The sequence below is a fragment of the Toxotes jaculatrix genome, chromosome 17, assembly GCF_017976425.1.
Source record: "Toxotes jaculatrix isolate fToxJac2 chromosome 17, fToxJac2.pri, whole genome shotgun sequence".
NCBI lineage: Eukaryota > Metazoa > Chordata > Actinopteri > Toxotidae > Toxotes > Toxotes jaculatrix.
The window spans coordinates 7404464-7431266 of NC_054410.1; the positions used below are offsets into that span (position 1 = coordinate 7404464).

Below are 26803 nucleotides of genomic sequence, written 5' to 3' on the forward strand. Positions count from 1 at the left end.
CTCCTTTGTCAACTGGCAACTGAGTGTAAGTTGTATAACAGTGGTATTACAATGCACAGTTGCATTGTTATTCCCTGTCAAAACCCAGCGCAATACCTGCAATGCTAATCCACTACTGGTTCTCCCAGAAATTCAGGTGTGTTTTGCATGTAACCACTGACACAGCGTTGAGCTACAAGCATCTTGAAGACATGAGGAGAGAGCAGGGAGGTCTGGAGACCTCATTTCTTTCTAACTTCACACCCCCGGATTTATTTCATTTTTAAACTTGCAATCTTGAAAGCCAACCAACGCTGATGCGAGTGACATCACTCGAGGCAATCTATCAGGTTTACATGTGGCTCCCTCTGCACCCTCAAAAGGCTTTAACACATGAGCAGTAAAAAGGGAGTGATTTTGAGTCTTGTTCTCTATTAGGACCATCAGCTGCAAAATGTATAATGATAGTATTATCTGCTAAAATTTGAGCAGTCTTTATCAACTTTTCTTATGTAAAGACTGCATGTTATCTCCATGGTCAGATTTCCTCCTGACTGTACCAGGTGATTTCCTTGATGGTTCTCTTGTCAGCTGAAATACTATTTATGTCCATGAGTGCTGAACCAATAACATTTCCAGCTCCGCCTGACAACAAAGGAGCTGCAAACCATATAATTGGTTTTATCACATTTCTCAACAGGTGATGAGAAATGTGAGCCCAAACTTTTCAACTGTGTGAATGCAGTCAGACCCACTGACATCTGAGGAGGCCATAAAACCTGTTCTCTGCCAGAATTGAGGTCTTTGCATAAAAGGTCAACTGAGACGACCTCTGTGTGAAAAACTGGTCCTGCAAAACCAGTTGAGGCCTCCACTTTCTGTAAAGAAACAAAAGAACAAGACAGGCAAAGGTGTTCTTAGAAGTTTTATCCAGCTTTAATGTAGTTTGTTGATTTCTGACGGTCACAAAATATGTCACAAATAAGTGTGAAAACTGCTCTGTAATTGTCTGTTGGTCTGTGTCCCCTTTCACTGTCTTTTTAATCAAGTAAGCGAAGCGCAGTCATTTTTGTGTGACTGAGATCAAGCCCTTTTTTTTTTTGTTCTCCAAAGGGCCTGTGAAAAGAGAACACAGGAAAATTATTATTTTTTTTTTTCCTTAATCTTCTCATTAATGTCTGAACTTCGTGAAAAGCAGCATCAGTAGCGAACCAGAAATTTGTCAGATAATTGCTAAAAGGTTATATATGTTTAATTTATATTTATAAAAGCTAAATCACAAATTAAGATTTTAAATATAAAATGTTCAACAAACAGCCAACAAATTAACAAAAGTAGACTGAGGTGTTTAGAACACACTGATTTCTCTCACATTTAGCTGTAAAGAGAAACTCCACAAAGGTGCATGTGCACATGAACAAAGACCCATTAACACCCTTGTTTGATTTGTGGAAAACCCACCCAGCTGATAAGAAACCGCATTGTTTTTGTCATTATCCTCGGCCTGGCAAAATCTAAGTCACACCTCCTTTAAGCATAACACATAGTTACAAATATTTAATTATGTGTACAATACACAGAATCGATCGTTATTTCAATTAGTTATTTATATTTGAAAAGGTCAGTCAGTCATTAGTGTCTGACATATTTTTTATGTTTTTTTTTTTTTTAAATGCCATGCTAGCAGTGTGGGCCAATGTCGGTCGGCCGATTGGTTGGATGAACTTCCATGACATTGCTACAGACATTCGTGTCCCCCTCAGGACAAACTGCAGCAAATTTGGTGATCCCTTAACCTTCATTGATTTCAACACACACAACAACACACAGGACAAAATACACTGAAAACTAATATTACTGCCATCTTCACCTGTATTTTGGGTTAGCTGCTCATTAGCAAATGTTAGCATGACACACTAACATACACTGACCTTCAGTGACTTCTAGAGGCTGAGGAGGAACCATTATTTTAAATCTTGTAAACAACTGCTTGAAGGTAAAGATGTGGAGGCTTGCAAATGGTTATAACCAATCAAACACATTCACACCACACAATACTTCACTACCGCTCTTCAAAAGGGTCTTGAATGGACAGCTTTCAGTTCTGCACTGTCCATGCCATCAGCACCAACATTACTTGCTCTCGGCTCTTGCTCCACTAACTCTGTCCATCTGAGTGTCTGTCCAGTCCCATCCATCAGCTCTGCCCCCCTGACTTCAGCAGCCCCACTCTCTTCAGAACCTTGTCGACGTTGGGAATCAGTTTTTCATGGTAGTCCCAGAGCCGTTTGTCCTTGTTGAGCTGCTCCTGCGTTAATGACCCCTGCAGGGGCACGCGAACGTGGATGATCCGACAAATGTCTGGTGGAACCTTGTAACCTTGTCCAAAATGCTTGATTACTTCGTGTACTGAAGTCTGCTCCACCATCCTGTGAGGCACAGAGACATAAACGAGTGAAGCTTGACTATTTTTATTCTTTTGAAATATGCCCCAGTGGTGTCATTTCTTTCTAGGGTTTTTTTATTTAATCAGTGCACAACTTGAGTTTTGTTGACTTGATTGATTTTGTCATTGAACACAATAATCACCAGTGATTATTGTTTGTTCATGCTATGCGTCCCATTGGTGAGGTTAGGAAAACCTCATGACAGCTATAACCAACTATAGTGTTTTACAAGAAGACCTCACCAAATGTACCATCTATGCAGCCACAACACAGAGTGTGGGTTCTCAGTGAGTAAATTTCAGTCTGAGAAATTCACCCTACCTTGGCTGAACGATCATCTTGTGCGGATGGTATATGTTTCTGTTAGGCTCCTCCCTGTAGATGTGCTCCAGAATATTAATCCCTGGCACCCCGTTCCACTGAGGCAGGTGAAACCTCCCACTTGGCTCAAATTGTGTCTTGGGGAAGATATGGTTCTCGATGAGGAACACCCCTGTCTACAGGATGTGTTACAGCATAGAAGATGGAAATACAATATAAATATTAACAAATATAAAATATTATCTTAAAGTTTGGATATTAATGCAGTATTTGTCTTTCTCAAATGCACAACCAAAATACCGTACATTTGGATGCTGCTGTTGGAGACTGTTCATTAGAGACATCAGGTCGCCGTGTTGGTACGGCATTATAATCTCATCTATGTCGTTCAACAGGACGTAACGGGACCGGTCCATGTATCTGTAAATACACTCATTAAGCGTGGTCAGCTGGCCAAAGTAGTGCAGGTCCCCTCCGTGCTCTGAGAAGAGCCAGCCGCGAGATGGATTCATATGCTTGTCAATGGGCCATGAAACCATCTCCACGAAGCCCTCCTGGCTGTAGCTGTGCAACAGGCGGTCGAGGTCTGGGCCACAGCTGGTGTTATAGATCACCACTCTGTCCACACCCAGCAACCTGGGGCAAGGTGAGGCAAAGGTTAAATGATTCGTTTACACATATTACAAAAAACAAAACACTTTCTTTCAATCATTTAGCTCTAGTGGTATCAAGACATAATAACAGTTTTGGTTTCACATGCCCATCATTTAAGATTTTCTTCCACCCAAGTGAGGCAGAAATGAGTAGAGCAACATTAACTGTACAACCTTGTCTGACTGCCTATTCAAGACACGTAGTGCAGTTGTATGACACCATATGATACAGTAAAAAGACTAAATTGAAGGGTAAGACACACTAACTACATAGATTGAGTATATGCTTATGTGCAGCACACTTTATCTCAAACTCACATATGTTAAATGTGTTGCATCAGAATTATTTTCAGCTCATATCTGACACCGTGGTTTGTGGTGTTGTTGCTGTGCTCACCTGTACATCTCCAGGGTCTGTGCAAACTGAAGCACATTGTTGTAGTCTCCAAACAGGTTAGAGACGCAGATTGTGAAGTTAAACTGCAACTTTGCCTCCTCCTTCCCATTGGTCTTTTTGTTTCTTATGGGGAGCCAAACCTGTTTAGGTTCTTTCACACTCTCTGGTTGAGTCAGAAGAATAACTTGAGTAGCATTGCAGTTCTGAGGAATCTGACACATGACATCTGTCGTGACAAAGGGAAAGCCAAAGTTGTCTGAATGTTGTGAAATGGTTGCTGGAGTTGTTGTCCTTGATAAGTAGCCCTCACAGCAGAAAAGACAGTGAAGAGGTTGGATGGAGTCTCTCCTAAATATGCTAATGATGCGTATATCAAAACCATTCACTCTCTGGTCCATGAAGGCTGTCACCAGGAGGTGCTTGGTGTTGTTGAGGGGGGTGATGGTCTGCTCAGAGATCTGAAAGGGGCAAGTTTTTGGAGGTCCGCTCGGGTTTGGGATCGACCTGTATGTCAGGGGTATTCTCGTGATGCTGATGCAGATGAAGAAGATGAAGGTAATAATGAAAAGGAGGATGAACTTCCCTCGTAATTCTTTTACCTTGTCCATCCAGCCAGATACAAGATAGACTCCCAACCTGAGGCAGAATTAAGAACCACAGTTAGAGAAATTAGATATTTGAGGAAAAAAGCGAACACACTGATGGCTAAAGCTTGACTGTATTGTTACCACAATATCCTTAACAGGTGTGAGTGTGATCAGTGAAACTCACAAACTTTATTTCAGTAATCCAACTTGTGTGGAATAGATTATTATGTAAATGTAAATGCATGCACAATATTAATGTTTGGTGTTGAAAGTCTGACCTAAACATATGCATCTGTGCTAAATATTGTGTGTATACAGTGATTACTTGTTGTAATGGGTTTAGTCAGAGCTTCATGGTATGTAAAATTTCTACTTTGTGGAGCTGAAGTTATTACAAAGTGTACTAAGAGGTTATTTTAAGAGTAGTAAGTTAAAATGATAGCTGGCTATATGAGCCAACATGAGTTACAACAATTTTGAACAATTACTCTCTGTAACTGTAGTGCAAATCCACAGCAGTTTACGGGACTGTAGGGACTTGGATGGTTTGCGGATTCTTCTGCCTGTCTTGTAGTGAATCTAGAGATCTACTATAGACTGAAAAAAAGACTTCACACTGATCTGTTTGTGTTTGTTGAAGAGGTATTATCCGTGGCTACGAGAGGTGACGCTGTGCAGGTCGACTGAAGAGTGCGTGGATTTCACTTTATTCAGTTTGTCTCTGCCAAGCAGCCAACACTACCTAGCCAAGAATGTCAACATTCTTCCTGTCAGCACAAACAGTGCAGATGAGTTAGTGAGCAGGCTTTCAGTTCCTGCTCTGACTGTTATCATTAAAGCTGATGTGCTATACCGAGTGGAAGCATCTGCGGCTGACAGTCCGCATGTAGCTGTCTGGGACAGCACTTATTTTTAAATAAGCATAATGATGACACCCTCATGAGTGGTGCAGGTTTTTATTATTCTTGCTCAACAATTTTGCACATTAAGGCATGAAAGTATAGATGTATAATGCCACAAAGTGTGCATTTGTTACTAGCAGCTGCACTAGCAGCAAGAACGAGTGACTAACGTTCAGAGTCGCCAGGTCACTGGGAGCAACAGTAGAGGGGAACGTGGAGCAAACGCAGTAATTCACTCCTCAAATCGCCTGAAGTGACATAATCAGACTGATGTGGCAGCAAGTTGCTCTGACAAAGCAAATACGGCAGCAAGTTCTGAAATGCTGACAGCATAAGCAACAAGCTGCAGCAGCTTTTGAGTAAGAGGTGTGGCAGCAGGCATGTGGCATGTGAGTGAACACAGCACTGCTGGCTTAAGTACACCACCGTGTCTAAGACAATGTGTTGGGAATATGTTGCGATGAGAGGAGTACGTCGTGATTGTAACAGTCTCTCTAGTTAGGCTCTCTGAACTAGGTGGAAACACCTCTCATTCAAATGCAACACATCAAAATTTCTTGCAAGGATATTTTAGAGTCTAGCTTGATGGTCAATGTAAAAATAAACTGTTGTGCCTCTGAAAGAAAGAGTAACACTTAACCTAAGAGTGGTTTACATTCTGCATTTGTACATGTTGGGCTTTCTAAGCAGATTCTGACATTTATGCCAAAAACTTTTATATTTAGGTGCAAAAAAAAAGAAAATGTTGAAAGAGGTGTAGTATTCTCCACACAGTGGTGCTCTGAGACACATGCTAGTGTCAACATGCTAACATCCTCACTAATACAATGCTAACAGGCTCATGTTATACGCCTGCTGCTGTAGCCGGGAGCACCCACATGCAGACACCACCAGGTAGACTTAAGGAAGATGATTTTCTTTAATTACAAAAAGTCACTGGTTACAAAGTCTTTAAGCAAGCAGAGTGCCCTCGTGGGAGAGGGGAGATCCACAGAAGTAGCAGGAACACAAGCGAACAATGAGGCTTATATACACAGAGGGTATTTGGCCACAGGTGATTCACATTAGGGCGGGGCAAACAAAGTAGTAGACGAGGCACATCTTCAAGCTTCAAAAAAAAAAGTCCAGTTGCCTAACATTTTCTAATTTTAATTTAACACAAAGTCCAGGTGAGGCTGATGAGAATATCGAAAGTTTTGAAGACATTTGTCATAAACTAGAGTACCGGACAAAAAACAATTTTGACCTGCTGATGGTGCTAGATGAAGAGTCAGGGTAGGCTGTCTCCAGAATTACTTCAGCTCTGTGCCATGAATGATACAGAATATAGAGCAAACATTGCTGAAGAGATCACTGTAAAATACAAAGAAGCCATTTTCTTTTGTTTAAGGCCCAGCACACTTTACTGTTTCACTGATACCAGCTGATTAGACCTGAGCACATTAGCCCTCTGTTCAGGTGGATGGTGGGGAGACCTTTGCTCCTAGGCATAAGATAAGGTCACCAGACTCCATGCAGCAGCAAGAATGATAAAGGTGTGATTTGACCCTCTTTGGGAGGGGAGTGGAGGAAGGTGTCAATAAAACACAGACTGCACTGCACAGACTAACTTGACTTTATAACCTTTAACCGGATGAAGGATTTTAGTCATCCGACATCTGGATTTTAAGTTTGTGTGTGGGTGTATAGGCCCTTTAAGGGTTAAAATATAAGGTCAACATATTGACCAATTTGTTTTTGTGGGTAACCTAACCAAACCTTCACCGTGGCATATAACATTTTTGTCTAAACCCAAAAAACATGCAAAAGATTGGTAACACTCTTTCTGAACTCTGTCTGATGGTATTCCCTTCTGAATCAGCGCACTGCTAACAAGTTTCGGCAGCCTGTATCCTGACTCACAAAACCCAGGGCAAAATAACTTAAAAACCTGCTGTACCATTCGCTCCTGCTGGTTTAGCCAGTTATGAGCACGAGATACCGAAGGCGACTTGACATAAGCCTCTGTTCTCTTCTCTCAGAGAGAGAGACAAAAAATCTAAGTGTAACTTTAAGAGTGAAAAGGACAAAAATAGGATTTCCAGTGGAAATTGTCCAATGGAGAACGAGTCATCATACTTTAAATTTAGTTCACACTCCATTATTCTCAAAAGTGAAGTTGCCTTTCTGTTGCATAAGGCATCTGTCACATACAAGACCTTCCTGCAAAACCAAAAACATTTAAAACTAACCTGGACTCAAACTTGTTCTACCACAGCTTTTGTTCAGCAGGTGATCCAACCTGTTACGGACTTCACTAATTAATGCAATGACAATATAACATAAACATTATCATACCAACTTGAGCTATCAACATCTCAAGGATGTAATGAAGGAAAACAAGAACAAATGTAACCATAAAATTGAGATTCAAAGAGCCTTTTTATCGCTCACTGCACATCTGACTTAGTGAGCAGCTCTCATCATTGAATTTAAGACATTTGCAAAAACTTCAAGAATAAGTGGTGAGACAGAACTGAAACTACAGCGTGGTGCAAAAGTCTGAGACCACATTGAAAGCCTCTAATATTTCCATGTAAACCTGGAAATAATCACAAGATTTGGGGATTCAGAAACATTTAAAAACCCAAAGTGTTTTGAACTCTGCACTGGTTCTAGGTCAACAATGAAATATGAGCAAATTTGGGGCACTGACCGAGTTAAGTCCTTTGCACAAAAGTTCAGATTTCCTTCCATTGAAGTGTGTGTTCAGACAACACTCACAGGTGGATCTGATCTGCTCATCAAAGGCTTGTTCAAGTAAATGGACTTGTAGCCAGTGTTCACTTAAATATAATAAATAAGACTGTGGCTAAAGTTTCCAGCAGATCATTGCCCACTAAGCAACATGTTTATAGTGGGAAAATGACTCAGAACTCAGAAAGTGTCAGAAGTCAAATTCTAAGCAAAGGAGATTTCTCAGTGTCATATCATGGCTACGCTAAAGGTTTCTGCAGGGGCAGTGCATGGAACTCTTTAAAGAAACTGGATCAGTTGTATCCAAAGCACGATCAGACAGCCCATAAGTGACCACACCATCAGAAGATCAATAGATCAAAATTAGTTCCCTGAGAGGTACAAAAGCAGACTCAAATCAGCAAAAGTACTGTCAAAAGAAGCCTGTCGTGTAGTGGCCTCGGAGGACAAGTAGCAGCTTCTTAACCACTTCTCAGGAGGGAAAACAAGAAAAAAGTCCAGACTTTTGGGATCTGATAAGAAATACGAGCATTTCACAGTGGATGACTGAAAAAAGGTATATTAACTGATGAATCCAAGTTTGAGATTTATGGCAGTAACAGAAGGGTGAATGTAAAGAATAGAACAGAAGAGAGAATGACACTGCAGTTTAAAAAACCCACAGTGAAACATGGTCTTAGGAATATTCAGATCTTGTTTTTTTTTTTTGGTTTTTTGCCTTCTCTAGAGTTGAACACCTGCATCAAACTGACAACACCCTGACCAAGGATAAGTACCAGTCCATTCTTCTTTCATTCTTTGTGGGGAAGGACTTATACTGCAGCAGAATAATGAGCCCAAACACACCTCAAAGCTTAGCAAGAGCTACCAAAGAAGACCAAGCAGTCCTGACTGTCACAGACTTTCCCCCAGAGTCACCTGACCTCAAGCCCACTAAAACTTCATGAGGGCACTTGAAGACTGAGGAAGCCAAGCATTCTGTGACACAAGAAGCTCTTTGACACTGTCAATTTATGCTGGGAAAACAAGGGTCATCGGGCTTTGCGGAGGACTCCATGCAGGTGGAGTACATGCTGTCATTAAAGCAAAAGAAGGAGATTACAAACACTAAGCTTCTGAAATTGATGTTTTTCAAAGATTCAACTCTTCACTCAGATTGTTCAGCTGATATCATTTGTAATGAAAAGTATTAGTATTACAATGTAAACAACTACAGTCAGTTTAAAAAAAAAATGTTGCTGAAATGTGCTTTAGACGGTTAAATACGGGGATTAACAGGAAGTAAGTATGTAAGTAAGCAACAGGAAATTACCCCTGCAGCACACTCAAAAACCATAACAAGCACAACGCGGTTTCCTATTTAAGCAATATCCTCAACATAGAAACACAAGACTCTCCCAGACAACGAAAAAGTTCTTGAGGTTTACCAGTTTTAATCATTTCAGCTTAGTTTCCGAGAAGTCATGTCTTGTCTGTCATTTTGGCATGACAGGATGGACCTAAATGCTACAATACCCACAAGCTTCGGCTGCTGTTGCCACAGAGAAGTTAGTCCCCTGTTAGCAGCAAAGGTAACAGAATTTTAAGTTCAGTAATTGAAAGTTGTTTGCTGAAAAGCAGCTTGGGAATCATAGTTAACGTCTATCTTTAAGTTTTTATGTACACAGGCTAAAGGAACCAGATATTTTCTGATGCAGGTCTTAATCTTTTGTACTGATAAATTAATGGAAAGGCTGATCCATGCCATAGAAATGTTCCAGCTGTGGGTCACATAACAATCCCTATGGGAAAATGAACTCCCTTCTGAAACAGGACGTGCCCAAATCAGCTCCTTCCTCTTCACAGCACAGTTCTTTTTTTAGTCATATGAGAGCACTTTTGATTTCTCTGAACTGTTAAAGAGTTGTTTGTGTTGCTGTTGCTTAAATGCAGCACCTCATGGAAATGAGCCTGAAATGGGCCGAGAGTTAACCTGGGCCTTTCAACCAAAATTGCTCCTGTCTGCAAATTCTTTGATCATCAGCTACAGGAAACCTCCCCGTTTTCACACAGAAAAAGAAACCATTTCTTAAGGTGTTAACACTAAGCAGCATAAGACTAAGACTGATCATTTACTGATTAAAAAAACGTGTGTGTGTGTATGTGTGCTGTGCTGCATACAGTTCTGGGAAATGGAGGGGGCACATACAAATAGATTAATCTAAAAGAATCCAGGCTTTTTGTCATGACATGTCTTAAGCTAGAGAACGTTCCTTGGAGCACATGTAGTATCAGTCATAGGCTTAGTAGTACTGCAACAGGGTAAATTCATTTTAGAACAGTAAACCTTTATAATACGGCCTGTGAATTGCATTATTATACTAGTTATCTGTTGCTATTGATACTTAGAAGCATTGGAAGAAAACAACTGGGAAATTTAGAGTAAAAGAGACAAATTATGCTCTAAATATCTCTGTAAATACTTGGTACATACAAGGGCACAGTACCGTGTACACAAAAATTAAGTTTAGGAGAAAAAAATGTGTTAATGTCGTTTTTCTTAATGTGTGACTAAAGAGTAAAAAGGGAGGAAGAGACCTGGCGATACTTAGAAGACTTGTTGAGTAGGTTTCTGTGAACTGTAATATCCGTCAATATCTGTTAATATCCTACAAGGGAATTTAAAGATACAGTGTAGTGAATTAAAATACACAGGGCTAACTTTAAGTGGAGTAAATAACCCACATAAACTCACTATTCAGTGAGGAGACTGTAAGAAATCCAGTGATACACAGCCGGTGAATGCATGGCTGGAAAATGCCCGGAAATAGAGCTCAGTGGGAAAATAAACAACGTATTACACTGATTAAAATTAGTTTTAGTGTTAATATTAATATTATATTCATCAAACAGTAACTCACTCACACCTGAAGTACAGTCAGTGTGCTCCTCCTGGTGCAAGGCGGCTGACGGCTGATAACACCCGGACAAGGCGAGTAAATGTTTGAATCTCCGTCTTTCTGGTTCTTCCGTGTGTCACGGTATATCCCCCTCTTTCCCTGTTTCTCTCTCTCTCTCTCTCTCTCTCTCTCTCTCTCTCTCTCTCTCTCTCTCTCTCTGTCAACCCTCCTCCCTCCCTCATTGAGCTTTAATTATCGCCATTTGTTCATCTCTGGGTGTGTCCAGCACCCCCCCCCCCCCGCCCAAGGTGAAGCGGCGATCAGAGGGACCGTTTCGGAAGCAAGTCTTCTAGCGGTGAAAGTGAGGGGACGCACGGCGAACCACAACTACGGCGAGCTGGTGGAGGCGGCGGCGGCGGCGGCTCCTGTCCTGTTTTGGGGTTTAAGACACAGCGCAGTGTAAGTTGTCGTACAAGTAGCCCATCATAGCAAACGAGCCCATGAATTAAAACTGCGTGTTCTATGATGCCACGCAACGCACAAAGCGCAATAAGATCAGATAGAGGCAGTCCTATACTGCATGAACATTGTGCGCCATTGCATCCTGTTCTTTGCTTGCCAACCTACAAAAGAGGGGAAACTCGCAGTTTCCTTTTACAGTTCACTAGGAAGTGAATCACTTGGAAATGTGCCCAGAGATGTTTGACTTGTGGATATTGGTGGGTGGGATACTAGTCTTGCAACTCTTCCACGAAGAGGTTTGGTTTGGTTCCTGAAGTTGTAGTGGTGGTTGCAGGGAGGAATCAGAGTTTTATTTCCTAATTGCTATACCAATGAAAGCCATTGGTGCGTTGGGGTGCACTAACCTAGTAAGCACCCTAAAGTTTCCTTGACAGAGACCCAATACGTTTTAATAAAATATTGTTATTGTGCCATTTAAAGGTTTATTTTCAGAGTCATGTCTGCAGGCTTCACCACAGGCTGCATACAGCTTTGATCCAGAAGGGGTCCCTCTCTGGCTCTAAGTTATTTTAACCACTCTGCTAAGCTTTGTTAAAAATTAACTGCTGTCAAAATGAAACTTAAGTCAAGGAGTGAGGGTGACACCCTTAGTTTTACTTGACCTGTCATGTATAATTGGAAGTGAACATTTTTTATTTACCATCACAACAGTGTAAAATAATATTTATTAGCCTATATATGTAAATTATAACATTTAATGTGTGGGAGCAGCACTTTAATGTTGCAGCTGATAAAGGTGGAGCTGATTTTAATAACTATATATTCTACTGGGTAGTTAAATCTATATTATTACATCACATTTTATTTGTTGATTATATTTTGTATTAATAATTTGAATCTGTAAATGGACAAAACAGCCCCCAAAAATACCACAGGGCCCTCTTTGCTGCAGACTTTTTCAACACTTTAAAGCAACAGAAATTGTGCTGTTGGGGGTGTGTGCAGTTTGATAGAGAAAGTCTCTCAGTTCCTCATCATTTTCACCAGTGAGGTATCTGTGTGCTGCTGTTACTGAACTATACTTTCCTCTTTCATTAATTCAACACGACTTCCACAACATACAAAGGTCAAATACTGGATATATTACAGCAAAGAAGAGAAGCAAAGAATTAGGTTGTTTGTCCACTCAGCACTCTTCCCATAGAAGATTTAAATCCCTAAATATACAAAGGAATAACATGAAACACAAAACACACTTTACTTTCAGTATTTTTACTTTATGTCACAATTAAAAGGGGAAGAGAAAATGTTCATGTTTATTTCCTTAAAAGTTAACACGGTGCCAGCTCGAAACCTCCTGTCATTTAATCAAGTTAATCAAGCATATTTACCAGGACAGAAGACAAATTTGGCACACATTCCAAAGAAAAACTACACGAATTCTGGATTTAAAAAAATACCAGAATATTTTCATAGAGCCTTTAGATACCATAAAGATTTCTAAATTTTTGAAAACCTGAGTCATATACATACACAGAAATAACTGAAGCCCCACAAAAAACAGGTAAAGGGTAAGGGTTGTATGGATGTGGTGAAGAAGTAGAAAATGTGACTGAAAGAAAACAGAGGAAATTATGAAACTATGACCCTGCGTAACATTTACCGGTAACAGTGCGAGTTAATCTAAGAAGCTGTAAGCCAACACAAACAGACATTGAATTGTCTCGCCACAGCTTGACGACTGTTTCCAAGTCATGCAGTAAGTGTTAGGTCCGTGATGTTCACAGTCAGTTGATCATTTCGACGAACCGCATCCTTTCTTGAACTCAAGTCTCTCAGCTACACAGTATCAAACTGATACGTTTGGAAATTTAAACCCTACTGTATATTTGCTCATGAATGTGTCATCTCTTGTGACACACTATGACCACTTTTGTTCTCATAATTGTATCCCAATTTTTCCAGCTGTCCTAGAACAATGTAAACCCAGTTTATGCTGAGGGTGATGAGTAGTATTGGCAGTTGTAGAGGTAGTGGCAAAGTGGTAGTGGGAAACTTGTTTTCCCCCAGCAGATGGCAGCACAGAGCCTTGCACAGTCATTCCCAGTTGACTCACATGCTGCACTGTATTTGTTGTACACTTATCATGAAAGGTGGCACAAAGACAAACATAGGACATCTATTGCCTTTGTCTTTGTGGCATCTGTGAGTGTACTGAATGCCTGTAATGCCACCATCTCTTATCCGCAAAAAACTGTGGAAAATGTCTTCCAAAATGGAAAAAAGATGGAAACTGTTGAATGTAAAAAAAAAAAAAAGCGCAATATAATTTACTATTTACTAATATGTGAGTAGATTACAGACACATGATGGCACAGAGAACACCAAAAATAGCTTGGACTGGCTGCTTCTCCGGATTACAGAGCATTTCAAGCTTTTCCTCAGGCGGATGGGTCAAATATTATATTGAATATATTATAACCAGAAAACCATAAATAAATGAGTGTGAAACTTATAATATTGGTAAAAAGCGCATGATCTCTGTGTTTTGTCAGTACACGCTGAGTCCAGTTTCCGTTATATTAGTATTACAGAAACATGTGAACAGCAAATCAAAAACCGTGTTTTCCATGCTCCTCAGGACGTCTTTTCAGAGGCTCTTTTTGGCACGAATGAAGGAAACCAAGTCGTACTTGGTGAGAGCAGCAGCTTCACTGCCTGTGCTACATCCATTTCCCTTTATGTGGAATGAGCTCTCCTTCTCCTCCTGCTGAGGATCGGCAGATTGCAAACCAATTTTAAAGGTGCACACTGCAACCTACTGGGTCGGAGTGTGTAGGATCATGGTGTTAGATATTCTGAATGCTGATTGGTCTTGTACCGACCAAAGGCGTAACTTCATCACTCAGTCAGTCAGGGACAGAATTTTGTGTCTTTTGAACTTGGGGTGTGGTCGTACTGTAATTAAAATCAGGGCTGTAGTCAACCAAAGACAATCTTGGTTGACTGAAATCCTACCTACTCTTTGATCAGTCGACTGGTCATGGGGAAGAAAAAAAAAATGCACATTATCTCTAGATTAACTAAGTTGGCCACAGTCCACTGAGTGCGCTCTTCTTGTTAGGCTTATTAGCCTAAATAAATTATAAATAAATATAAAAGCTAGTATTTGCAGCATTACGTACTGGAATATGCCCATTTTAAAATTTTTACATTCAAAGCCTCAAGCATTAATTGCAAAAGTTGACAGTACATCCTAACGCAGACAAGTTTGCCGACTGTCACTTCCGTGTAAACATTCAGTAAATGTTAAATAAGTTAGACCTAGCAGTCTCCATTAGCCTGGGCCAGTCCAAAGTTGTGAAAACACTGCTGTTCATCCTATCCGTCAGCTCTCCCCCCCTGAACTCAGGAGCCTGGCTCTTGTCAGCACCTTAGTCACTCTGGGTAACAGTCTGTCTTTGAAGTCCCACAGTCGGGTGTCCACATGCATCTGCTCCACCGGACGCTGTACCGGGGTACTGATCGGGCTGTGAATGATACGACAGACTTCCAGGGGAACCTTGAACTTTTCTCCAAACATCTTGAGCACTTCATGTACTGAGGTCTGCTCCACCGACCTGTGATGCACATTCGACGCACAGTTAACCACAAATTCACTAAGGACCATATGAATATTGCAACTTATTATATTTAATACTTTGAAAAAGTATTATTCTCAAAATATTTGTGCCATATTCATCCACACAATAGTGTGTGAGCTTCGAGGAAAAGCAAATAAACATTTCTCCTGAGATTTCACTAACAGTCTGAGAAGTCCTCCTACCTCGGCTGAACTATCAGCTTGTAGGGGTGATATACGTTTCTGTCGGGCTCCTCCCTGTAGATGTGCTCCAGAATATTAAAGCCTGGCACCCCTCTCCAGTGAGGCAGGGGACCCCTTTTACTTTCCTCAAAGGGTTTCTTGGGAAAAATATGATTCTCTATGAGGAACACTCCAGCCTGTAGAACATGAATTCATGTTTGATGAGTGCAGCATGGAAGTTGGAAAGAAATTATAATATAAATGAGTAATAAATACAAGAAATATGTCTGGTTAAAATGTTATGTTATTCTTAAATGAACAAAATACCGTACATTTGGATGCTGCTGTTGGAGAGTGTTCATCACAGACATCAGGTCGTCGTGTTGGTACGGCATTATAATCTCATCTATGTCGTTCAACAGGACATAGCGGGACCGGTCCATGGATCTGTAAATACACTCATTAAGTGTGGCTAACTGGCCAAAGTAGTGCATGTCCCCTCCGTGCTGTGAGAAGAGCCAGCCACGAGATGGATTCATATGCTTGTCGATGGGCCAAGGAACCATCTCCACGAAGCCCTCCTGGCTGTAGCTGTGCAACAGGCGGTCGAGGTCTGGGCCACAGCTGGTGTTATAGATCACCACTCTGTCCACACCCACCAACCTGGGGCAAGGTGAGGCAAAGGTTAAAATTATACATTGTTCTAAAATTATTATATTCATTTTGTCCAAAGCAGCTTACAATAAGCACATTCAAACATAAGAGCAAGAGCCAAATTGGTAGTGTTTCCTTTCAAACAACTAAAAGCATGTTCAGAGCTACAGTACAAGTAATACAAGTGCTTAAATTTTTTTTTTGTAATAAACAAGAGTGATAGCAAGGATTGTTGAGATGTCATCTCAATTCACTAAAACATCAGTCAAATTTCATTTTCAACACAGGATAATTGTCCTCCTCTTCCTCAGATTTCTGCTTTGCCTGAGCTCACGTACACATATAACAAAATGCAAAAAAAAGATTTGCATTCTCCCATGGTATCATCATGCCTCCACACAAACATATACAGTAGCAATAAAAAGCATGTGAACCTTTTGGAATTTCATGGTTTTCTGCATTAATTTGTCATAAAATGTGATGTGATCTTCATCTAAGTCAAGGGTATTGACAAATATTATGTGCCTAAAATAATAACACACAAAAAAAATCTGATCTTTCATGTCTGCTCCAAAAGCAAACAAATAACTAAGGGAAAACCAAAGTTGTCTGAAGCTCGTAATCATTGAAAGAATTTTTGACATTTTGAAAAATATACTTATTTGAGTTCCTGCTGAGAATTAGCTGAGAAGACTGATGCCACTCTCATATCTCTGTGGTACATACTGTGATTTTATGGGGGCTTTTGTGCTGGAGAAGCTTCATTGTTTTTACACATAGGTTTTGTATGGATAAAATGAGAAAGATAATAGATATTAATTAGTGAGTTGTAAAAATGTTCTCAGGTGATTTATTTCTTTTATGTATACTGTATTTGTCTTGTAAAGAGCTCAGCCTTTCATCTTCAAGGTATGTACACTGAAACACAGTGTTCCGGTCAAACTAGTTGGTCTGCTTTGACATCATTTTACTGTTCAACCATAAACTGTATGTGTTCAACATCTGAACATGAGGTCCATTATGCTAACAGTAAGGGACACATGCAATAAACTGTATTGTTACAAAGGTTTACAATAGCTGCTTTTCATTTCTGACACAGTGGATTGTGGTGTTGTTGCTGTGCTCACCTGTACATCTCCAGGGTCTGTGCAAACTGAAGCACATTGTTGTAGTCTCCAAACAGGTTAGAGATGCAGACTGTGAAATTAAACTGTAACTTTGTCTCCTCCTTCCCATTGGTCTTTTTGTTTCTTATGGGGAGCCAAGTCTGGTTAGGTCCATTTGAACTCTCTGGCTGAGTCAGAAGAGTAACGTGTGTAGCGTTGCAGTTCTGAGGAATCTGACACATGACATCTGTCGTGACAAAGGGAAAGCCAAAGTTGTCTGAGTGCTCTGAAATGGTTGCTGGAGTTGTCCTTGATAAGTAGCCTTCACAGCAGAAAAGACAGTGAAGGGGCTGCATGGAGTCTCTCCTAAATATGCTAATGATGCGTATATCAAAACCATTCACTCTCTGGTCCATGAAGGCTGTCATCAGGAGGTGCTTGGTGTTGTTGAGGGGGGTGATGGTCTCCTCAGAGATCTGAAAAGGGCAAGTTTTCTGAAGCCCACGTGGGTTTGGAAGCGACCTGTATGTCGGAGGTATTCTCATGGTGACGATGCAGATGAAGATGAGGGTAGCAATGAAGAGGAAGATGAACTTCCCTCGTAATTTCTTTACCTTGTCCATCCAGCCAGAGATGAGATGGATTCCCAACCTGAGGCAGAATTAGGAAGCACAGTTAGGGAAATGTGAAATATAATAATTAAATAAAGGCCGGTCATGTGCAAAATGAACTTGCGTGTGCGTTGTTTTTCCACACTTCTCCTCTTGATGAAGTTAATTTGGTGTAATGCACTGAAGTAAACTCACTTTTTTGTTTATTTTACAGGTACATATGTTTATCCTAATGCAGTCCACTATAAGGTCCCTGAAATTAATCCTTTCCTAAAACAGTGTTGATTCAGAAAAATCTGACAGAAACTTAGAAACAGTAACTGATTTTTTGGCAAACTGGGGGCAAGTGGTGAGAAGCTGTGAACACAACATTGACATACTACCACTATTTAAGTTTCCATGGGAAGCTTTAGCACACACATTAGTATGTGCTAAAGCTACTTATTTACACATTCAGCAGTTACGCAGCAACATTATCATTCATTTAGAGTGGTTTTCTGGTCACCTGGTGAATGCAAGTGTACTATTAACCATCTTTACAGACTCCTGAGGGAAATATCTGGCTATTTAGCTGCTAAGTGCTTCATTATGTTCACCAGCTAGTCCCTAACTGTGCCTGTTTCCTGTTTGGTGCACGGCAGCTGGTGTAGCCTACAGTGTTTTTCAGAGCTCCCTGCTGTGGCCAAAAATGGCGCAATGAGAGAAGTGACAGTGAAACAGTTAAACAATAGTACGACTGATACATTGCTGAAAAATACTGATTAAAGATGCTATAAAGAAAATAAGATGATCTGTTGTGGGAAACAAAATACATCTGCATTTTTAATCATTGAGTCTAAAACCTTGGACTGGTACTAGGTTTGTAATAAATCTGAGCTCTGGTAACTAGGACGGGGTAAAAGTAAACATAAAAAGGAAAGAGAATGCTTGTTAAACAAAGACATCTTATATTACTGTATGTTCCATGGAATGGGAATTAGAGAAAGAGAGGGAGAGATCAGCCCTGGAAAAATGAAAAGAAATAATTAGGATGAGATCTGACATGTTGTATGTAATATAGGGGCTGGGTTATATTGCAGACTTTAAAGAAGGTCATTTCCTAATCTCAAGGTGCTGTTATGCAGAGCTACATCCAAAAAAATGTAAAGATTTTTATTATTGTAGTTTGTACATCTGCATATTCCCTTTTAAAACAACTCAATTTTGTCCCATGGCCCCCGAGCGGGTTAATCCAGTCATAGCTCTTCTTACTTGAAGTGTGATGATGTTTAGCTATGAGTAGGTTACATTCTGCACATTCAAAACCCACACTCCATGTTTTGTTTTGTTACATCTTTAGATCATAGTTTTTCTTTAAAACACTCACCAGAAGCGCCTTCGGTGCTCTGCCAGATTTGTTTGAAATAAAATCTCTTCCTGACACACCTTAATGTGTGACTCAGAGATGTTTGCAAATTGTAATGCAAAATCTAACATATACATTCACAAAGTACTTATTAGGAACACCTCGGCACTGGATAGGGCCTTTCTGAATTTGCTGTCATGTTCATGAAACCAGTCATTTAGGAGCCCAAACATGCAAACAGGTCAGCATTATTTGCATGTTTGCAAAAAATAATAACTGAATAACATACAGCCATGTGAAAAAGAAAGCACACCCGCTTTTAGTTCTATGGTTTTACATATTAGACATAATTTTAAAAAAATCATCTGGTTCTTACCAGGTCCTAAAATTATATAAATCTAACCTCAGGTGTAAAACAACACAACAGATTCCACTGTGTCATTATTTATTTCACAAATATTAAGCCAAAATGCAGAAACAGAGTGTGAAAAACTAAGCATATCCCATGAATCAACAGATTGTAGAATCACCTTTAGCTGCAATAACTTGAAGTAATCGTTTTATGTATGATTCTCTCACATCATCGTGGAGGAATTTCGGCCCACTCTTCCTTACACCGTTGTTTCAGTTTCCTGTTTGAGGGCACTTGATTATGCACAGCTCTCTTAAGGTCCCGCCACAGCATTTCAGTTGGATTGAGGTACAGACTTTGACTTGACTTAGCTTGTAGATTTGCTGGCGTATTTGGGATCATTGTTGTTTTGCATGACCTAATTGGAGCAGAGCTTTAGCTGTCAGGCAGATGGTCTCTCATTTGACTCTAGAATACTTTGGTATACAGAGGAGTTCATGGTTGACTCGATGACTGCAAGGTGCCCAGGTCCTGTGGCTGCAAAACGAGCCCAAATCATCACCCCTCCACCACCGTGCAAAGGACACTGTTGCAGGAGGCTTGTGGTTTGTTCAGATGCTGATTTGCAAACATAAGCCGTGCTGTCATGTTATGAGAAGAGGCTTTCATCTGGCAACCTTTCCAAATAAGTCATACTTGCTCAGTCTTTTTCTAATTGTACTCTCCGGAACTTTAACACTTAACATGCTAACTGAGGCCTGTGGAGTCCTTGATGTAGCTCTTTTGCAAATTTTCGGAGCAATGCACAGTGTCCTGATAGGTAAAACCACAGAACTGGAAGAGAGTGTACTTTCTTTTTCACATGACTGTGTAACCCTGTGTTGGTGTGTTCTCTAAAAACAACTTAGATGTAAAATGGATTATAGTAGTCTAACAGAGTAATGCAATGTTTGGACGAGGCCAGGGAGATCATATACTGGTGAACTCGAGTTGCATACAGTGTTTTGATTCAGTTATAATTACTGTTATTTCTCTTTATTTGTCGGTTGAGTAGGGATTTGCCACAGACAGCTATGTTGTTTGTTAGCTTGTTTTTATAAGTTTTTCAGTTCACTATAATTACAGCGTGTTCTTTCGTTAGTTTTACCAACAGACCCTCTGAGGATTCTGGTAAAAAAAAAATTTTCGGAAAGTAAAGGTTTGTTTCTTTAATGGTTTCCAATTTAATGAACTTTATATACAAGTTAACTAAAAATGTGTATAGTACACCTGAAACACTGACGGGTTTTCTCCTTTGTGTTCCGACCAGAGGGGTGGAGACAGTTAGCATCAACATTAATATCATTAAGAAATGTTAAACTGGGCAACCTAACAAGGAAGACCAAAACACAACTCCAAATGGATGTCTGCCAACACGGCTGACAGTCATCAGCTTAAAGGGTAATCATATGGACACGGTTTGTCTTGACTACCATCAAAAAGCAAAAAACAGGTTCAACAGGACAAGACGAAATGCACTGCTAACCTCATAATCTCATCATCAGCACAGTGGCCTCTCTAAAATCACCATGTTAAGGCTACCTGTTTCCCTCCATTTGGGGGCAAGTTTCATTCACAAAATTTTCACACGGGAGTAAAAAGAAGAGTTTTACGCGGCTGAGATTCAAGTCCCGCTGCCATAAATCAGGAGACCGTGAGATTTTACAGGGGACCTGAAATAATTACACTGTGCGCACAATTATTAGGCAATTGAATACTCTGACTTTATCGTTATTTCTATAGATTTTCCAGCTCCAGCTTCAAACCATATAAACTTGCATGCTTATTGAATTTAATCATTTTCAGGTGATTCGGGTGAAGCGTGCTATGAGTGAGCGTCTGGCCTAAAAAGATAAACAGCATATATTAAGGTGTGCATAAGTATTAGATGGCTTCATTACCTCAGGTAAAATGGGGAGGGATGACGATGTTCTTGAAAAACTTGTGAAATAGCTGAGCCGAATTTAACGTGACGCTTCTAATCCAGTGCGACCACATTCTTTTGATGCAAACTGGAATATCCACAAACACATGGTGTCAGGTTCTCAGAGCCAGTTTAAAGGGAGGTGAAACGCGACCGCCACCGCATAAAATTCACAAGTTTATGAGTCGAGATTGGGACAATAAATACTGGAAGACCGATTTTTCAGTGACAAATCAGGAAATAAGGCAGCGATGTAGGGGGCATAAGCTTAGAGACACTGTTATTTCAAGACAAACACATGGGTTTTCACCCCGTGAAGACTTTCACCCCCCCCCCCAAAAAGGTCTAGAAATCGTAAAACTTACCGTAAACTCAGGTGATTTTCTCCTGATGACTGAGGGACACGTGAAGCGGAGTATGGTTGGTGGAACTGACTACTTCTTCTACTAACTGATGCATCTCAGGGCGTTACCGGCTTTGTCCAGGGCGGAGCGAAGCACGCACAGCGCGGAAGAAAATGCAGAACAGGTGTTTGACCTTATATCTTCTCATTCATTTCAGCACAGAATAACAGCTTCGACTTTCATAAGGTAAAAACCCGTTACTACTACTGCCTACAGTCAGTGGTGGAAGAAGGACCCAAATTGCATACTTAAGCAGGAGTATTTAAGTGCCCTAATACACAAAAGAAAAATTCTCCAAAGTTAAAAAGCCTGAATTAAAAATTCTGCTCAAGTAATGGTACTAGTATTAAAAAATACAATATCATGGAATATACAGTATCAAAAGTATTTATATTGTATAGTGTATATTCTCTTATTAGTCACTGCAAATTAAGCCATGTGGAGTGTTATCCCAAATAAAAAACTAATTGTAACTCCCATGGACTTACTGCAAGAGACTCAATCATTGTGAACTTCTCATAACTGACTATTTAAGACAAATCCTGAAAAAGAAGAAAGTATAGGAGACAGTCAAACAGCTGCTGTGAAGCTAACCACTTACCAGATGGAGCACTGGGAATATGCTAACTATCTGATAATGGACACATGAAAATAATTATGCGTGAGGGTTTTTAAAGAACCCTCAAAGCCATTTTCATTAAGGTCTGGACAGGTTATTAAAGTGAACTGCAGCTTTGCAAAATGTGTACAGAACAATTTTCCATTCCTCTGAGGCACTTAAACACCACTTTGCCCTGCGCAAAATCAGTTGACCAATGGCCCTGCTGTAAGAAAAAAAAAGTTGCACATAGGATAATTAAATATTGGTGTATCAGAATTTAGGACAATTGTTTGTCCTCATTTCACTATGTTTTAACTGTCATTCCAGCAAAGAGTGTCAGTTTCCATTGCATTTTTCAATAGATAACAGAACATACATACTCCTACCATACTTAAATTTAATCAATGAAAAGCATTTTATTTTTCATAACAAACAAACTTTCTCAGGGCAGACACACCAGATCATTTTATTTCAGCATTATCAAAAACTTTAATTTACAAAAAAGTTGCTATTTATTTATTTATTTATTTATTTTAAATGGTGATGATCCAGTGAACTATATAAATTTATAGGGATAGATATACTAAACATATCAGTCAGTCATGGATACCTGAGGGCCTTGGCATTGGTGATGGGGTGATGGAGGACTGATACAGCTCTGACTGCAAAGAAAGCAGAGACACAAAACACATTTAGCTCTTTTTTTTTTCTTTTTTTTTCTTAATTCATTAGGTGACATAAAAGCCAACAAACCGAAGCCGGTGAATCTACAGCCACATTAGCTGTTGTAGACTTAAAAATATTCTGATCCCTCTGTGTGTTCGTCCATCCCATCCATCAGCCTTGTCCCTCTTAGTACAACAGCCCCGCTCTCCTCAGCACATTGTTCACATTTGGGATCAGCTCGTCTTTGAAATCCCACAGTCGAGTGTCCACATGGATCTTCTCCAGCGGCTGAACAGTGGGTGTGCTCAGTGGAGCGTGAACAATATGACACAACTCCGGTGGAATCTTGAACTGCTCTCCAAACATCTTAAGCACTAAATGCACCGAAGTCTGCTCCACCATCCTGTGAAGCACAGACAGTCAGACCATTATTGGACTGCTGCTAGTGATGATACCTACTTCACTATACTAGATTTAAAGCACCATACCAAAAAAAAAAAAAAAAAAAAAAAAAGCATACCTTGGCTGAATGATTAACTTGTATGGGTGATACTCTGCTGCTCTGTCAGGCTCCCACTTATAGATGTGCTCCAGAATATTAAAGCCTGGCACCCCTCTCCAGTGAGGCAGGGGACCCCTTTTACTTTCTTCAAAGGGTTTCTTGGGATAGATATGGTTTTCAACAAGAAAGACCCCAGCCTACAAGTGCAAGTTGGAAAGAAAACAAGAAAATACTGTTAACACCAAATATGTTAATCATTAATTTATGGACCATTAAGTGTTTTTCTCAAATGCACACAAACGGAGACCCTACTTTTGGATGCTGCTGTTGGAGCATGTCCATGAGAGGTGTTAGGCTGTCGTGTTGGTACGGCATTATAATCTCATCTATGTCATGCAACAGGACGTAGCGTGAGCGATCCATGGATCTGTAAATGCACTCATTAAGTGTGGCTAGCTGGCCAAAGTAGTGCATGTCCCCGCCATACTTTGAGAAGAGCCAGCCTCGAGATGGATTCAGATGCTTGTTGATGGGCCAAGGAACCATCTCCACGAAGCCCTCCTGGCTGTAGCTGTGCAACAGGCGGTCGAGTTCTGGGCCACAGCTGGTGTTATAGATCACCACTCTGTCCACACCCAGCAACCTGGGGCAAAGCATGAAAAGTGTTTTGGGCTAAATGATAAAAATCAGCATATTAAACATACACATGTGCAGCAGGGGGCAAAGCAGAGGCAACACTACCCACCCCACTCCAAGTTAGAATAATAACAGCAACACCTGTACAGTGTAATGCTTTCCAGGAGCCCTGCCATGAATAGCACCTTTGAACCTTAAAATATAAAATTTTCTAGAGACTCAAGGGTTAATTCAGCTCATCTCTGAGGCCACGCTTTGTGGTGGTGTTGCTGTTATTATGTCTTCCTTCTGTATTCTGTATGTTGTGCAAAGTGCTGACCTGTACATCTCCAGGGTCTGTGCGTACTGAAGTGCATTGTTGAATTCAAACAGGTTGGAGATGCAGACTGTGAAGTCAAACTGCAGCCGTTTCTCTTCCTTCCCATTGTTCTTCTTGTTTCTTATGGGGAGCCAGGTCTGCTCAGACACCTTCACACTTTCTGGCTGAGTCAGAAGAGTAACGTGTGTAGCGTTGCAGTTTTGAGGAATCTGACACATGACATCTGTAGTGACGAAGGGAAAACCAAAGTTGTCTGAGTGTTCTTTAATATTTGCTGGAGTTGTTGTATTTGACGACCGGCCTACGCAGCAGAAAAGACAGTGAAGGGGCTGAATGGAGTCTCTTCTGAATATGCTAATGATGCGTATGTCAAAATCTTTCACCCTCTGATCCATGAAGGCTGACACCAGCAAGTGCTTGGTGTTGTTGAGGGGGGTGATGGTCTGGCCAGAGATCCGTAGAGGGCAAGACTTTGGAACCAGACGCCGGTTTCGGATTGGGCTTGGGACGGGCCTGTACATCCCAGGGAATCTCACAACCACAACAATGAAGATGAAGATACCAATGGAGAGGAAGAAAAACTTCCTTCCGAGTTTCTTCCACTTGTCCATCCAGCCAGAGATTGAAGAAACCTGTGGCAGACATTAGAGTCACCATTACACATATCGGACATTTGAGAAACGAAGATAGAAAACAGAAAAAGTTAAGAGACTTTGCTGTTCACTGATTGCTGATATCAGTGAAACTGACCTGTTGCAGCAATAGACATTTAAGTTAGGTTTTTATCAGTACACTGTTTTGTCAGTGCCAACATTAATAATTTTTACGTGTTAGCAAGTAAATGTATATTTTAAAAGCTTCTGTACGAAGCGACTGTTATAATTTCTTGTTTAAAAGCCACAGAGCTCAGTCAAAAGTCCACAAAGAGGCCAAACAAACCAACGAGAGGCAAAGCTACCAAAAAGAAACATGATACAAAAAAAAATTACCTAATAAAGACATGCAAAAACTATTTCAAACGACACAAGGACAGCTGTCATGTTATTCGTTGGTTCTGCTATTCAAGAAACTTTTAATTGTGACAGACGGATTTTCCTTATAGAAATGTGGCTGCAGAAACAGTCCCAGTTTTCAGACAGAAATAGTAGTCAAGGCGAATGTGGTAAAATTACAGATTTTCTGGAGAGTTAATGTGTGTTAAGACACTACCGCTGTGTGGGATTTAACATAAAAACACAAGCCCTGGAGAAGCGAATCGCTGGCATCCCACAGAAAAAGACTACAGGCAAACTTCGCTTTGCAGGCATGTTCAGCAGGTCACCTCTGTCGCTGGGCAAAACAACAGCTGAAATAAGCTTTTGGAACAAGATAAAGTTACCTAAACAGTAATAATAACAGAAAACAAAGAGGCTTACCTCAATTTGCATCAAACATGTGGACTAACAGTAGTGCAGGGCCCAGCATCAACTGCAGGTGTGTCTGTGATTCGCCCAGGTGGGAGAGGGGGATGTGCAGACTAAGCACGAGGTGTTCTTAAAGTGCTAGGCAGCCAATCAGAATGAGGTATTGCTGTTGTGTCTGAGTGAAGCTGGCTGCTAGATTCACTGCACTTAACAACAGTGGTGAAAGAGGTGGTAGCCTTGGTAAAAGTATGACTACCACAATGTAAAAATATGTTACACTACAAGTACTGCATTCAGGATCTTACTTAAGTAAAAGTACAGAAGTATTATCAGTAAAATGTATGAAATATCAAGAGTAAATCTACTTCTGCAGCAAAATTTTCTGTGTGACTGAAATTGTATTATATATTATTAGAGACATCAGTGTGCAGCATTTTATACCACACAGCAGACTATAAACAACAGCTTCATTACTTGTACAAACTAGATTTTGAAACAGGTTTACCATGTTCACTGCCTTCATTCAGCATGCTAGCTTGCCAACATTTGCTAATTGCCACCAAACACAAAGTACAGTTGAAGCTGATGGGAATATACTTAGGTTTGCAGGTATTTAGTCACTGGAGAAATTAAAATGTTGACCTGATGATAGGGCAAGATGAAAAGTCAGCAGAACCACAAAGTTATTACTAGTCCTCTGGGGACATTGAATGTGTGTACCACATGGCAATCCATCTCATAGTTGCTGAGACATTTAAATTAAAATCATTGGTGCTGGGGGAAAGGTGAGAGGATCACAAAAGTCAGGAGGAGTCATTATCTGGGAATGCACTTCCACTGAAACAGTTGTCCAGCTGGTTCCTGTTTTACCTGTACCTGTAAGTACATGCTGAACCCCACCCACAAGAGGGCAAGAGGCAGGGTACAAATGTCTGTCTATATAAAATTTAAGTACATGAAGTTCAATTCCTGTGGAGTTTAAATAGAAAAAAAGCTTTATAGTTGTCATATTCAGTTTTGTTAAAATGATTTTCAGTGTCAGGTCAATCTTAAACTTATTTCAATCCAGCAGA

General features: G+C 40.4%; 3 protein-coding genes and 1 long non-coding RNA gene across 7 annotated transcripts; 1 reads left to right on the forward strand and 3 right to left on the reverse strand.

The window, feature by feature from the left end:
- Nucleotides 1-1016: 1016 nt before the first annotated feature.
- On the reverse strand, nucleotides 1017-11110 carry LOC121196806. 2 transcript variants are annotated; one of them, XM_041059942.1, is made up of 5 exons: nucleotides 10929-11110; nucleotides 3798-4433; nucleotides 3053-3383; nucleotides 2748-2923; nucleotides 1017-2408 (listed from the first exon to the last, which is right to left on the reverse strand). In XM_041059942.1, the coding sequence occupies exons 2-5, from the start codon at nucleotides 4403-4405 to the stop codon at nucleotides 2177-2179; spliced, it is 1347 nt and encodes a 448-aa protein (XP_040915876.1). In that variant the 5' UTR covers nucleotides 4406-4433; nucleotides 10929-11110; the 3' UTR covers nucleotides 1017-2176. The 2 variants fall into 2 exon arrangements, with proteins under 2 accessions (XP_040915876.1, XP_040915875.1); XM_041059941.1 differs by having other exon boundaries at nucleotides 10923-11110.
- A 48-nt stretch (nucleotides 11111-11158) lies between these two features.
- On the forward strand, nucleotides 11159-16954 carry LOC121196811. Of its 2 annotated transcripts, none has more exons than XR_005896197.1 (3): nucleotides 11159-11360; nucleotides 15591-15841; nucleotides 16110-16954. It is a non-coding gene; the product is annotated as an uncharacterized LOC121196811 (long non-coding RNA). The 2 variants fall into 2 exon arrangements; XR_005896198.1 differs by having other exon boundaries at nucleotides 16134-16954.
- LOC121196807 lies at nucleotides 12606-17551 on the reverse strand. The gene is made up of 4 exons (XM_041059943.1): nucleotides 16950-17551; nucleotides 15501-15831; nucleotides 15190-15365; nucleotides 12606-14983 (listed from the first exon to the last, which is right to left on the reverse strand). Exons 1-4 carry the CDS (start codon nucleotides 17549-17551, stop codon nucleotides 14752-14754), a joined length of 1341 nt encoding a protein of 446 aa, XP_040915877.1. The 3' UTR covers nucleotides 12606-14751.
- A 5129-nt stretch (nucleotides 17552-22680) lies between these two features.
- On the reverse strand, nucleotides 22681-26498 carry LOC121197301 (glycosyltransferase family 92 protein F13G3.3-like). Of its 2 annotated transcripts, none has more exons than XM_041060860.1 (6): nucleotides 25743-26498; nucleotides 24328-24959; nucleotides 23685-24015; nucleotides 23391-23569; nucleotides 22958-23273; nucleotides 22681-22866 (listed from the first exon to the last, which is right to left on the reverse strand). In XM_041060860.1, exons 1-5 carry the CDS (start codon nucleotides 25752-25754, stop codon nucleotides 23057-23059), a joined length of 1371 nt encoding a protein of 456 aa, XP_040916794.1. In that variant the 5' UTR covers nucleotides 25755-26498; the 3' UTR covers nucleotides 22681-22866; nucleotides 22958-23056. The 2 variants fall into 2 exon arrangements, with proteins under 2 accessions (XP_040916794.1, XP_040916793.1); XM_041060859.1 differs by having other exon boundaries at nucleotides 24328-24550; nucleotides 24711-26497.
- Between the last annotated feature and the right edge of the window lie 305 nt (nucleotides 26499-26803).